Source organism: Lissotriton vulgaris, chromosome 10 (genome assembly GCF_964263255.1).
Source record: "Lissotriton vulgaris chromosome 10, aLisVul1.2, whole genome shotgun sequence".
NCBI lineage: Eukaryota > Metazoa > Chordata > Amphibia > Caudata > Salamandridae > Lissotriton > Lissotriton vulgaris.
In genome coordinates this window covers 374,135,710-374,151,077 of record NC_141698.1, presented here as the reverse complement: position 1 = coordinate 374,151,077, position 15,368 = coordinate 374,135,710, and the positions used below count along the sequence as shown (strand labels likewise).

Here is a 15,368-nt window from a genome sequence, read left to right as displayed (position 1 = left end):
AATTGGTGGCAGCATTAACAGGCACTGTATAAATTACACAACTTGGAATGCCCCTTTTGTGGACTTTTCATAATCTTTGGGTTTGCGTGAGGTTTGATAGGAATGTGGCACTTCTAAAAATAGACATATTACTTGGTCGTACAAGAGTCATTCTCAAGACTAAACTACTTATTCACCCTTGGATCAGATGCTCACTAGGTGTGTGAAAAGAAAATATCAGCCCATAGACCTTTGGTTCACTCCAAAGTTTAACTTTAAATTGGCTGTGCGAAGGAGGCCATATCTGGACTATAGTTTCAGATTTACAGGTGGCTTATGGATAAGCACTTTATTGATTATCTGAAGAAAGAAGCTGACTCCTACTTTCAATTAAATGTCGGAATGATAGTCACCATCAAATCTTATAGGAAGTCTTGAAACATATTGTTATGGGGAAGGCAATGAGATATCTCCAAAAGTGGAACAAAGAAAAACTAAGTAACAGCATGGAATAGGCACCTGTTTTGGAATTAGTTAAGTGATATCTGGCTTCAGTAGATTGAGTGGCACCAAGAAGTCTGGAATAAAAGGGGCCTTCCAGCTGGCAGGTGGTAATAGATGACACCAGGTTTTGTAGAAGTTGTATCAATGAAGCATCCATCAATAAGGAAACCAAACTGGAAAACTTGTCACATAGCATGGGCCCTGAAACAAAAAAATAAACTTATAACAAGCAGGTGGTATAAGGGTTCACTGGTTAATTTCTGGCATTCTGGAATATGTATATGAGCTTCTTTTGACGAAACTTGGGGAAGGGAGTGAGTCACTTGTGTGTGATTTCTGCTGATGAATTGTCAGAGACTCCAGGACAGCTCCAACCTGGGAAAAGTTTTCTACTCAGTGATTTCCCAATAGGAATATTTAAAAGGCTCACCAAAGAGACTGATCTGCACTTGAGGGACACGGGTAGAAAAGAAACCACAAATGAGAAATAGTGTCTGTGAATTTAAGGCGGTCATTAAGGTAATCCCAAAGGTCAGTTGTTACTTTGAACTATGTGCTTCCTAATTGACCATTTTACTGCTTAACAGAGATTCTGCAAAGCTATCAAAAACTCTGAAGACTAAACTGGTGAGAATTATTGGTTTGCTAATCCACCCAAATCAGAGTGAATTCATGCCTGGTGGGTCCACTTTGTACCAAATGACGCCTTCATAATGTTCACACCCTAACCCACCTGAGTTACACTATCTAGACCACAGGTGCTCCTAGTACGGCCAGTGGGCCGCCTGCAGCCCGGCAAGCCTTCCTTGGTGGCCTGCGGACCTTGTAAAAATTTTTTAAAGAGTGTTCCCAAACACTGCCGGTTCACCAGCGTGACTCTGAGAGACTCTGCTCTGTGGGGGCCCGACGATTCCAGGGATAGTCGGAGTGGAGCTGCAGTGGCGCTAAGAAGAAGTGAAATACAACAAAGCCTAATTAACAAGCAAATGGTCTTTTAAATACCTGTGAAGTGCTCAAGTGCAGCTGTGTATGTGCCCAGGGAGCTGTCTCTGCCCGGGCTGACTCAGACGCGGGGTGAGATGACAGAGGGAGGGTGACAGAGGGAGGGTGACAGAGGGAGGGTGACAGAGGGAGGGTGACAGGGGGAGGGAGAGGGAGACAGGGGGAGGGAGAGGGAGACAGGGGGAGGGAGAGGGAGACAGGGGGCGGGAGAGGGAGACAGGGAGAGGGAGACAAGGGGAGGGGGAGGGAGAGGGAGACAGGGGGAGGGGGAGGGAGAGGGAGAGGGAGATGGAGTGGGAGGGAGAGGGAGCGAGGAAGGGAGACAGACGGAGGGAGGGAGACTGAGGGAGAGGAAGACAGAGTGAGAGAGGGAGACAGAGGAAGGGAGACAAACAGATGGAGACGGAGGGAGACGGAGTGAGACAGGGAGGGAGACAGGGAGGGAGACAGGGAGGGAGACGGAGGGAGGGAGACGGAGGGACGGAGGGAGAGACAGGGAGGGAGACGGAGGGAGATAGAGATAGAGGGAGACGGAGACGGAGAGAGGGTGATAGAGGGAGGGAAAGAGAGGGTGATAGGAGACAGGGAGGGAGACGGAGAGAGGGTGATAGAGGGAGGGAAAGAGAGGGAGACAGAGAGCGAAACAGAGAGAAGGAGACAGAGGGAGACAGAGAGAGACAGAGAGAGGGAGTCAGGGGGAGACAGAGGAAGGGAGAGGGAGTCCGAGAGAGTGAGCCCGAGAGACGGAGATGGCGGGAGGGAGACAGAGTGAGACAGGGAGAGAGGGAGGGAGACAGAGTGAGGGAGAGTGAGACCGGGAGAGAGAGGGAGAGCTCGACAGAGGGAGGGAGACAGAGGAAGGGAAGGAGAGAGAGAGAGAGATAGAGAGAGGGAGAGAGAGAGAGAGAGAGAGAGAGAGAGAGAGGGAGAGAGAGACAGGGAGGGAGAGAGAGAGACAGAGATATTTGTGTATGCCGAGTCTGGTGGCTCAGTGGACGAAGGCGTCCGCTGCAGGACCTGTGTTCAACTTCATGGTCACAGTTTTTTTGTGGCTCTATCCAGCCCCCCTCCCCCACTGCCCCCGCCCCCACCAGTGCGGCTCTTGGCCACAAACCACACTGTAAATTTGGCCCCCAGAGAAAGTTTGTGAGTACCCATTATCTAGACCATATCACTTGACTCAGTTTCCAGCCCTGCCGTTGAAATGAATGGGAGGTGCCAAATCTGTTCAAAAAGGGTTAGCTGGTTGCAAAGAATTGCTGTCAACTTTTCCATAGCATAAAAATTCCAGATTTTACTCCACCATAGCTTTAATTTTGGCCATTCATGGTCCTTCCATCTGTGGGCCACCTTCAACCTTCCAGCCATCAATAGCTGGATATGAGTCTCCCCGCTGGTGTTGCCAATAGATACAGGCTCTTGTCATCCACCTCTCCCATCAGTACCAACATAGGGTCTACTGGAAGCTGGACAGCGGTGATCTCTATAATTTTCTGCCCCACCTGGGCCCAAAAATATTGCACCCAAGTGCTCAACCACAACACATGGTTGTATGTACTTTCCTCATCACCCTCACACCAACAGATACCAGAGCAGTTCCTTAAATGAAAGACATATAGAAGACTTGGCTGCCAAGTGATGATTTTTTTAGATGCTGAGAAACTCCTGGGCTTGTTAAATTAGAAAAAATCTATTTTCATATCTCTGAAAACATATACCCCATGCTTCTAAACTGCACGAAAATCCCTTGAGCAGCAACTGGCCGAATTTGAAGTGAATGGGTGCTCATTAGCCTATTAAACATTAGAAAGGATACTCACAGGGTTCTTTTCATTGTTGATGGAACCATGCACTGAATACATCAGAGTGGACATCCTTGTGCAGGTTTTACGAGGGCCCTGGGGGCAGGAGACTATGGGCTAGATGTAGGAAGCTTTTTTGCAATCGCAAACAGCCCGATTTGCAGAATTAGTCCGTTTGCGACCACAAAAAATGCTTTTTGGGATGTAGAGTAACCCAAATTGTGATTCAGTAACTTGTTACCAAATTACAATTAGGATTTTTCAATTTGGTATGTGGTTGGGAGTGTCCCTTTGTAATAACAATTTGAAATTGTATTTATGAACGTTTTGCGACCGAAATGCGGCTGCAAACTTTTGCAATTTACCCAAGTTAGAATAATGGAATTACCCAACCACAAATGGGAATGGGCCCCAAGGAACTCCTTTCCGTTTGAGAATGGTTGGCAGTATATTTTTTAACAGCAGGCAGGTGTCCCATGGACCAACGCCTACTCTTAAAGAAGGAAACGTCAAAGTTTAATTTGGATAATTTAATCCAGTTTTTCTTTAAGGAAAATGAGCTGCCTAAAAAAAAGTTTTATTGAAAAGCAATCACATACATGGTGGTCTGCTTACCCCTGCAGGCCACCAGCTTTGTGATGGCAGCGAATTGTAGTGGGTTGCAAATTGCCACCTACTTCATTAATATGCATGAGCTAGGTCTATTTGTAGCACACTCCAAATCACAAAATGAAACTCGATGAGTTTCACACATAAAAAAATAGCGATTTCCTAATTGAGATTCTCAGAAAATCGCAATTAGGAATTCGCTACTTTGATCTTTGTACATCTAGCCCCATGTCTTGTAAGGCGCAGATGATGATTTGTGTCCGAGTTATCCCAGATGGCTTGGCCAATTTGATTATTTTAATGGGTTGCACTGTACCAGGGCAAAATAAGTGGTACCACTTGCTTAGTTGCCTGCAGGACCTTTAAGAGATGGATGACTTACTATACAGTGCTTTAGAGTGTCGCTGTTGGAAAATTAGCGGCAGGCGGAGAACTCCGCTCCGCCCGCAGAGTGTGCGGAGACTTGCCTACTCCACGTTCTCAATCAAGAGACCGGTTTATCAGACTGGCTAACTTTTTGACTAACATGATGTTCCACAAGAGAGATGTTATTAAATGACAATAAATATCAATGCAGGTGCTGAAATAAAGGGAAAGTTTGAGGTCAGGTGGTCATTATTCAAACAAATTGATATTAGCACTACAGGTACATCCGTAGCAAATATGAAACAATCATCCCGCATTGACAATACCATCTCTGCCTTGAGTAACCCATAACGTAGTGCATTATGAGTGAATATCATCAATACCTCTATGAAGAATACACTGTACCTAACAATTTTAAATTGTCATTTACAGCCTCTTCAGAAAAAACAAAAAAATAACTAGAAGTCACGCTGATCATCCAAATAGCTACTTATCTGTTACCAGTCTGCTGTTTCTTTCAAAATTCCTTGAATATTATGTGGTTGAAAAACTTTATGGAAAATCGATTTTCCAGACCACATTAGACTGTTGCCCATGGCTCCAGTGGCAATTGACTGCATCCACCTAATTACGTTTTGTAGATCCCCGTATTAACAAACCTTGTGCACTGTTAGAGTGTCACTTTGCACAAACTTGCCTACTCCTTCCAGGAATAATAGCTATTACTTCAAGTATCTTCAAACATTACCTTTATAACCACCAGCCCGCACAGGGTCATCTTAAATTCCATGACTGCTGTATATTATGCTTTTAGGCAATAAACCTCTTAAAAACCTTGATAATGACTTAGGCTTGCATTCCACTACAGGGCAAAAATGTGTTGGCTGTGCATTTGGAAACAATTAACAGAAGATTCATGTTCAATACAATGTAATGTTTTATATAATATTCAGATTGAAACAAAAATTAGTGTGGAGAATCCAATCTCATTTGTTCAACAAATTGAGTCATATGCAATTGGAATAAACCTGGTATGTGCATCACCTTGTCATACATGAAAAATATTGTAAAGGGATACCCGTATCAACTAAAGATAATATGGAACATTTAATTATTCATTCCAAAGCAAAACCTAAAGGTAGTGGTAGAAGTAATGGTCCTGAGGAGAATAGGCAATGAAAGATCTTACTAACCAGGCTCAACAAGTCAAGATTAGCACATAAATGCTCCTCATGCAGCACCATGTGTACTTGAAGGCACCAGCTGCAAATTTCACATGACTTCTTTATTATAAGAATTTGTCTGACCTCGACTTGAAGAATGGTGCCAACTTAGTCACATATATTAAGCCCACCTGGACACACCAAAATGTATTGGGCTAAAACCACAGATTTCTAGAGAAGCATGCCTGCCCAGGTCAAAGTTGACCGTGCCTACAATTTGGTTTACAAAACACAAACCCTTGAAGCAGGCCTTCTCATGAGTTCTCCTTAAGCTCTGAAACCCCCTGCGCCTTTCCATTGGGGAAGCACCTATCGTAGACTGCTTCAAGACCAAATTCAAAAGCTTCTTATCTAAGAGTCGCACGTATGAACGGGAAACATTTTGTTTAACATAGAATCAGTGTTCCTCCTAAAGGTCCCACTACACTGCACCAGTTGTTTATGCAATGTATATGGGTCTGGTGATAAACCACAATGCTGCACCTTATTTATAGTTAACTACTTTGCTAGATGACAATCAATCAGCCAGTACATTTGTGGAGCGCACAACTCACCCGTGAGGGTCTCAAGGCGCTAGGGGGGGAGGGCGGGGGTGCTGCTACTGCTCGAACAGCCAGGTCTTGAGGCGTTTCCTGAAGGTCAGCAGGTCCTGGGTATGTTGCATCAGATGGAGAGGGTGTTCCATGTCTTAACGGCGAGGTGGGAGAGTGATCTGCCCCTGGCAGTCGCTCGTCGGATGTGGGGGAACGGTGGCGAGGGTGAGGTCGGCGGAGCGAAGCTGGTGGTTCGGGGTATAGAAGGTGAGTCGTTCATTGAGGTACGCTAGTCCGGTGTTGTGGAGTGCTTTGTGAGCGTGGGTGAGTAGTTTGAAGGTGATCCTCTTGTTGACGGGGAGCCAGCGCAAGTCTTTCAGGTGGGCTGTGATGTGGCTGTGGTGGGGGATGTCGAGGATGAGGAGTGCAGAGGCGTTCTGTATGGGTTGTAGTCGTTTCTGGAGTTTGGCTGACGTTCGGCGTAGAGTGTTGCTGTAGTCCAACCTGCTGCTGACGAGGGCTTGGGTGACCGTCCTTCTGGTTCCGGTGGGGATCCATCAGTAGATCTTGTGGGGCATGTGGAGGGTGTTGAAGCAGGAGGAGGAGACGGCGTTTACTTGTTGGGTCATTGCCAAAGCTGAGACCAGGATGACCCCCAGGTTACGACTGTGGTTGTTACATGCAAACCTGGTACGCAAAGACCGTAAAATTCTACTGGTTACCTATTTCAATTGTGGCAGTACCAAGCCTTGACAGAAGAACTTTACTGTATTGTTTACCAGTTTATCCATTGATGCCCCTTATTGAACCTTTGTTGCTGCCTGGTGTTTGTATTGGAAACCTTTACTGTGTTTGATTATTTTACTCTTACACCCTTCAAGTCACCACATAAAAGAGCTCTCTTATCTCATTTATCGCTTCATCTACACAATTATGTAAATGACTAAATAAATCAGAGTATTGATTGTATCATAATAAATACAAGTAATTTAAGTTAAGGTGTGGGGTAAACCCAGTTGTTTAGCTCAATATGGTGACTGACATAAACCAGTAGAACTCTGTTAATGTATATATTTCTTTTCTGTGTAGGTGAACTATACATTGCTTGGAGAAATCTGTAACATGTGGAGGAACTATGATGATATCCAAGACTCGTGGGACAGTGTCCTGGATATTATTGAATGGTATGGAAAGAATCAAGATGCCTTTCAGCCTGCAGCTGGACCAGGGAAATGGAATGACCCTGATATGGTAAAAGACCTTAGATTTAAGCTTCTGTTTCGATAAAATGCTCACATTAAATGTGGTAGAGATACCAGACAATGCAAGCCATTAAAAGGGCCTGTGTGCGCCCAGATTAAACAGATTCTGTTGTGGGTGTTTACCTTTAAGTCCTGTAACCCTTGGCCCCTGATCCTGGCTAGACCCATTTGGTTTCTCCTACTGTGAGGCTGCTCCTCTAATAGGTTTGCATTGGGAATCCCTGACGTTTCAGTAGTAATTTTTGCATAAAGGAGTAGCATTGCTATGTTTGGCAAAGTGGTGATAAATTCTGCTTATTGGTGAAAGCAGATTTTAAATCGCTATTGGAGAAATGCCACTTTTAGAAAATGGACATTTCCGTGTGCTTTGAACTCTTTGTCCATTGCAGCTTGACTCCAAGCAACGTCTTGTTTAGAATGACGGGGCCTATTTTGTGCATTCACTCTAGACAATCACAAACAGATGAGCCATCACCCGGCTCATGGGTCTTTCTGGGCTAGAATAGTGGGAGGAGTTGTCACCTGCACCTGAATAAAGCTGTACCTGCTTTTCACAATGCTGTACCCGACCCCCTGTAGTGTGTCTGGAACCTGGGCTTCATCCTGGAATCCTCCCTCTCGATGACCAGACAAGTCAATGCCGTGTCATCATCGTGCTCCAATACCGTGCGCATGCTCCGTAAGATCTTCCGCTGGATCCCCATCGAAACCAGGAAACAGTCACCCAGGCACTCGTCACCAGCCGACTGGACTACGGGAACACCCTCTACGCGGGAACCATGGCCAACCTACAGAAAAGACTCCAGCGCATACAGAACGCCTCCGCGCGACTCATCATGGACATCCCTCGCCACAGCCACATCTCGACCCACCTGAGAGACCTACACTGGCTCCCCGTCAACAAGAGGATCAAGTTCAGACTCCTCACCCACACACACAAGGCTCTCCACGACATGGGCCCGAAGTACCTCAACAGCCGCCTCACCTTCTACACACCCACCCGCCTGCTATAATCGGCCAGCCTCGCCCTCGCCGCCGTACCACGTGTTCGCAGAGCCACTGCTGGAGGAAGATCCTTCTCCCACCTGGTGGCCAAGAAATGGAACTCCCTCCCCACCCACCTACGGCTGACCCAGGACCACCTCTCCTTCAGGAAGCAACTCAAGACCTGGCTTTTCGAGCAGTAACGGACTCCACCCCCCAGCGCCTTGAGACCCTACCAGGTGAGTAGCGTGCTTTACAAATTGTAGATTGATTGATTGGGATTGATTGATAATGAATGTGGGTCTTGTGCACTTCTAAAGTTTGTTTGACGTTCCCTCCAGATCCAATACATTTTGAGTATAAGTAGAGAGGCTCTGAGCCCATGTTTTTAGACTCTGTGAATGAATGTTGGATTTATAGAGCGCGTGGTTACCCGGAAGCGTCCCAGCGCTGTACCACTGGTGAACCAGTCCTGGCTTTCCCTGTGAGATGGTCCCATTACTGGGCATCCCCAAGGTGCAGCCAGGCATCCCCGGCGGTGATGGGGCGGGAGTGGACATTAAGCAAGCTATTGCCCAGAGTTGCAGCGTGGGACCCCATGGTTAGAGTGGCACCGAGGCGAGATTTATCGGGCCTGCTGACATTGATCCTGCACCCGGCCGCGTCAGGAATTGAACCCTGGTCCCGGGCCGACCTCTGCCTCCGGGTCTGCCGCCTCTAACCGTTGAGCCACACTTCGCTGTGTGGGATTTGTAACCAGACGCTGCTGTACATTGCCAGGAGAAACTGCTGGGCTGTCAGAAGAAACCACTACTCGGACTTCGCTTTGTTGTGCTGACCTGCTGGAAGAACTGCCTTTTGCCTGCAATTGATGGTAAATTCATGGAGTCCCGTGGCCTAAGCATTAACAATTTTAAGTCCTACGTCATGAAAATAGGTCAGGGTACACGGAAAACTAACTCTTTCTGCATGAACGGGGAGAAAATCCCCACTACCAATACCTTTTCATACCTTGGAGTCCTCTTAGATCATAAATTATCTTGAGGTCCCGCAGTCACCAAAAAGAAGGGTGAGGCAACACGTGTTAATGCGGCCATTCTTGGCTTTGCGAAAAAAATTGGAAATTGCCCAACGGCCACTTTGCTCAAATTATACCAGGCAAAAAGTGTTGCTGTCGCCTGCTATGGAAGCGAGCTTTGGGGCTACTGCAAGATAAAGGACCTAGAGGTCACAGAAAATAATGTTCTGAAAAAGATATTGAGGCTGCCAAGGGGCACTGGGAATTTTCTGGTACACGAGGAGTTGGGTGTCCCCTATTTAAGTGACAGAATAGCAGTGAACCCGGTAATGTGCTGGTTGAATTGTTGGCTTAATACTGATATTCCTCTCACCCAAGCTTTATTAAAAGAAGCCTTAACACTTGATGGGAGGTTTAAAGTTCCGTGGTTGAAGTATATAAAGGACTGTCTGACGGCAATTGGCCGGCCAGATTTGTTTTTTACTCCCAACTTGATCACATAACCTGATGTTATCTTTGTAAAAAATGCTATGTTAATACTAAGATGCACAGACAGAGAAGAGGTTGAGCTACAGAAGGACAGTGTTAGGAAACACCTACTTCTCAAAACCTGTCCACAAATGGAACCTTATTTGTCATGGCACATGACTGGCTATAAACGTTTTTTGCTAACAAGGTTCCGCTTTGACCTATTCCATCTCTTACTGGCGGTTCCAAGTGGGGCTCATCGGGTGAAGTGTTGCCAGCTTGCGGCTGCGACGGGAAGTCTCCTCAAGATCTGGCACACTTTTTATTCATTTGCCCTTATTATACTTTACCACGGAAACTATATCTTAAACCGTGCCTCAAAAAACTGAACTTCATACAAATCAAACCTGCACTTTACTATCTCCAATTGCTGAATTGTGATTGCACTTTATTTGTCTGTAACTTTTTAAAATCAGCCATCACCTTCAGGAAAAGTATGGATGGATAATTATGCTGCTAATGTTTTAGGCACTTTTTAATTTTTATAATGAAATTATTTGTTTTTAATGTACATTTAATAATGCTTATGCTCATGGTGCCCGCTGCTCTTTCTTTTCTACCTTATACTGTGTATTGGATCCCTTACCTGTCAAATGAATTATCCGGACTGTTTTTAACTGTTTGTTGATGATATGTACTTTTATGATTGTAATGCTTACAATCGAATAAAGTTATTTGAATTGAAAAAAAAAATGATGGTAATAGAAAAGTGATGGATGTGCTGGTGTGCCTACCTACTCACTGCTTGTGCCCCCTGAGTGCTGGTGTATGCCCCTTGTCTCTGACAGTACAGCGCATGGTAAGTACTGCAGGACGGACTTGTGCTTTCCCTCATCGTGTAATGGGAAGATCCCTGGAGCACTGTTTATGGCTCCTGTGTCTCTTGGCAGTCTAGCGCATGGTGAGCGCTGTATAAAGTGACCCTACTGGTATTGTGTATGGGGGGCACCTTGCCTAGAGGAACCTGCACCTTTTGCTGAATTGTGCCATCAGCGCAGGTGGAGGGCTTTTACCTGGGAATCCGCTCTTGTAGAGTGTGTAGTGATGCGCTCCTGCCCTTGAATGCCAGCGATTCTCCTCTGCCTTGTGTTGCTTCCATGACCCCCGCCGCAGGACTGGTGATTGCCACAGCATGTGGTGTTTGGGGTAAGGCACTTATCAAAGGAAGGAGCCACGACGTATGATTAGGTGCTCCGCTCCCCGCACGCATAATTGCCAACTCCAAGACATGCTCAAGTAGTGCAGGACCACACCAGGAATAGAGAAGTACTGCGAGGGAAGCAGCGCCTACTCCCTCACTTCCTGTATCCCGATGGCCGCCTTGGTCTTCTGGCCTGAGTGGAGCATTTTAGACAACTCGTACCCGAGCGGACCCAGCATGGTGGCATGGCATTCCTCGCCATTGGGGGACAGACCTTTCGTGCTGACTGATCATGGGAGGGGCCCTGCGAGGTATCCTCATGAAAGTCAACAGTGTCTGCTCCCCTCCCAGTGTGTGCCCTTACCTGGGGGTACTGGCCCTGTATGTGGATATTGCGGGGTGGAATTTCAACAGAGGCTCCAGATTTCTGGTGGTAATTGGCTGCATCTCTAAAGTTGACAAGACTACCGTAGTCTATGTAGGAGGTGTGCAGAGGCTTCTGCGCCCTACATGGTGTACTGACTACCGTTTACAGCTGAATAGGACAGGAATGTTGTGTGCTTGGTTCTCATTGTGATTATGGTGAACGAGGTGTTTTAATTGATACTTGCTGCAACTTCATGCCCTGATGTGATGTATGTTGTTTTCCTCACATTGCCAGGACTTGCATATTATACCCAGCAACTATGATTTATGTATGATATAACCTGCATTTCAGGCCATGATGTGTTCTAATTTGTCATTTGTGGCTTTCGTTGTCAGTGCAATGATCATTATTTCAGGATTCGCCTTGTATGTGTGTGCGTAGTGATAGTGTTTATATGAGATGTGCAACATATGTCTTCATTTTATTGCACTAACTGTGATGTTATGACAATTGCTTAGTTGGCAAAGTGATTTATGGTTTGTCATGTTTGGCCATTGCTTTATATACAATATATGGGATATTTTCGAATAATATTGTAGGGAGTCTCTTTTGTGGTGTATTTATTGTGTCACTGGTGTGTGTGTGTGTGTGTTGCGCAAACGCTTTACACATTGCCTCTGGGATAAGCCTGACTGCTCTGCCAGGCTACCAAGGGGGATATCCGGGGTTATCGTGGGTGTGTACCTGGCTTAGGTGCATATCCTAGCTAACCAGAAAGCCTATACAATAATGGTCAGATTTAGAATTTGGCAGAGAGGGTACTTTGTTGCCATTCTTAGTCGAAAGAGTCTGCTCCATCTCTGCTACTGACGTACAGCTTGACAACCCGAAAGAGAAAGGGCCATCAAAGGGTTACCCACTTGTATGCCCGCCCTGTGTACAGTGGGTTGACAAATGGGATGTTTTCACTGTCCCTTATTGCCAGGTAGAACCTGTAGGTAAGGGACACTGAAAACTGTAAAATCACCCAAATACCATGGGGAAACTCCCATGGCAAGAGGACTAATTTTTTTTTATTTTAATATTTCAAAAACAAAGTCTAGCCTTGGGATTTTGTGTTTGAAAATAAAAAAAAATTGTTGTTTTTGATGGAGCCACTCGTCAAACTTTCAATACATTTACAGGAATCGCTGTGACAACGGTTCCTTTTAAATGCAAGAGGTGTCCGCTGGCCTGGAAGACATCTCAAAATTTGGCGAGTGGAGTACCCTCTGTATGGCGAGAGTAATGTACCAAGGTGGTGGTACATACTTGTAAACCTAAGTATAAATCAGGCCCCAGGTAAGAAAAGTGAAGGGAGGTACAGGAAACGTGAGTATGGAAAGGAATATTTAGGAATTAAAGGCAGTTCAAACTATTGCTACAGAGATACCTTTGGAGGGGTGGCTCCTACTGTTAGAGGGAGATTTATTACGGGGCAGAAGGTCAAAGGGCTGGGCGCAACAGCTCTGAATGCCTGCGCTGGGATGATCATGATAGTGAGCTAGGGGCAAAGGGGCACCTTAATTTGTACCAGAGTGTCCTGGAACGCTTGCTCTAAAAATAAAAAAAACAGATATGTGAGCCGTGGAAACTGAGGCTGGAAGTTTAACAGATTTATTAAGAAGATGCAACTTCTGGGGAGGAGCCAAGATGGCGATCGGGACGGACGTGTAGGCTCCCGGCTCCGTGAACCTCCGAGCCCCGCACGACTATCCTGCTCATAATCCTGATATTGCGCTTCAATTTGGTGTTGGGGAATGAGCGCTGAAACCGATAGCGCGATCCCGAGATCCCTGCCGGCCCCATAGCCGGAGAAATCTGCGACGGCAGTCAGCGGCCTTGAAGACTCTGGAACCGGGACGTCGGCTGCAAAACATGGCCGGGTGATGAGGCAACAACAGCGGCCATCTGTTCTGGGGCGGAGTCGGTCTACTGGAGCGCAGTGTCCATCGGTCAGATATTTACCACAGACGTCCTGATTGACAAGCACCCCCGAAGCGATGGCCTGGTGGAACCTTTATATATATGCGGAGCGCAGATGGTAGCTGCTCCGACGCTGTTTAGGATTCGGCCCGGTGTTTGCGGGCCGCTCCCGAATTTTCGGCTGGCGCTGAATCGGAGCGAAGATGACCGCTGCAGGAGACCGTTCCTTGGGGGTCTGCCTTCACTGTCTCCGCGAATCGGACAGTGGTCGCATTGAGCTGGACTCGCCTCTGACCGACTCCCAGTCCCCATTTGCGATGGAAACGCCGGAGTGCCGCCTGGATGAGATGGAGAATGCCATCCTGGCTACCGAGGTACAGCAAGAGGGGGAGTGTGTACAGTCAAGTGGCGCTGCGGTATGGGAGAAAAGGGCTACGCTGTCCTGCGGTGACATCCTTGCTGCTATTGGTGACTTTCGATCTGTCTGGGAACACGGTTCCCGTGACCTGGGGAGGAAGCTGGATGGTGTCACGCTCATGCTGGGGCACTTACGGTCGGACGACCCCCTGGTGCACGAGGATCTGCCCCAAACTGTTTCCGAGGGGGGTGCCGTGGCTGCCCTTGTATGCGGAGGGGTACGGGTGATATTGGACTATGCTGTGAATTGTGGACAGCTATCCGTGGGTTTAGACTATTCTGATAGTTCCCTTTCACAGCAGATGATGGCGGCTTCGTACTCTGCACCGCTACCGACGTCCTATGCTTTGTCACAGCGACGGCTGGCTCCTGTGCTTGCTTCTTCCGTCCTTGTCCTCGCATCCCTGATGTGGAGTACGTGTCCTGGGACTGTATTGGGGAAGATGGCCCTATGTGCTGATGACTCTGTTGGTGGCCAGCGACGTCCATCTTGTATGCTCATGTTGCTCTCCGGCCTTGATTGGACACTTTGTTTCCTTATATCGGCTGATGCGGGAATCAATCGGCAGACATGCCTCCGGGGACCTGCAAGGACTGGCCAAGGATAAGATGTATTCCTTAAATGTTGACATTTAGGTGGCTGGGGAGGGCGCGCGTTATTCTGATACGCTTATTTGTGCAGTATGTTGCATTTCTCCCCATTACTGATTGACTTGATCGCTTACTGTTGTGGATTATGTGTCTTGGGAAGGAGTGTATTTTGCGGGAGGGGGTGGCCGGGAGCCCGTACGGATGGCCCTCCTCCAGTTTTATAAAAAAAAAATCCTTCTCTTTTCTGTGACTAAATTTCGGGTACAATTCATGGGCGACAGGCACGCTGCTAGGGGGGGGGTAGGCCGTAGCCTCTGCAGTGGTGCAGGGTGGGGGGGTTGGGGGAGGGGTTTTTTGTTTTGTCCTTTCTCAGTTTCTATGGGCCCCTTTTTTGTCTCTTCCCTTCTCCTTTTCTTTAGCTTCTTTATCTTTTCTTTCCTTTTCTGGGTCAGTATGACGGTTAGACATTGCGCCTTTTGCCGTTTTTGCTTTTTGTGCTTTTTTGTAATCATTACTACGGTAGCCTCACGTTCATGGGGTGGGCGATGACTGGTGCGAAATGTGAATATGTGCTCTTTCATCCTGATAAGTATTCTTCAGCACCGATACCCCGATTATGATTATCCGTTCTGTTGATACTCTGTTGCGTGCATTGCCCACTCTATGTCCTTGGTTGATTGTACTGCATCTGATCCTTTTTATTTTATAATATTAAAATTAACCTTATCGAATCCTGTAACTCAATGGTCACGTTAAACTGAAGTACTATTTTAGAAAAACTGTCGTAATTCGTACTGGGGGGACTGCTGAGTTGCTTTATTACTGACGGATGTGCTAAAAATTGCTTTCGAGGCCGGCCAGGGTGGTTGTAGGCCCGTATATGTATGCTGTTGATGCACAATAAAGGTTTTTCAAAAATAAAAAAAAAGATGCAACTTCAAGAAACTTCAATATAAAGGCATAAAAATCACATTAGTTCTGTATCCAGTGCTCCGCATTCTCAGGTAGTCACGTGGACCAGATGTCATTTACCGAACATTGCATTTATTGAATATTGCATTTACTGAACACAAGCTT

The 15,368-nt window shown here is 46.6% G+C and overlaps 1 protein-coding gene across 1 annotated transcript in view; it reads left to right on the top strand.

The window, feature by feature from the left end:
• Window positions 1-15,368, top strand: part of LOC147685287 (alpha-N-acetylgalactosaminidase-like) — a 163,481-nt gene that overhangs the window by 141,505 nt on the left and 6,608 nt on the right. The window contains exon 6 of the mRNA XM_086941200.1: window positions 7,108-7,269. Coding sequence (XP_086797326.1) covers window positions 7,108-7,269 — 162 coding nt within the window. The remainder of the gene's footprint in view (window positions 1-7,107; window positions 7,270-15,368) is intronic.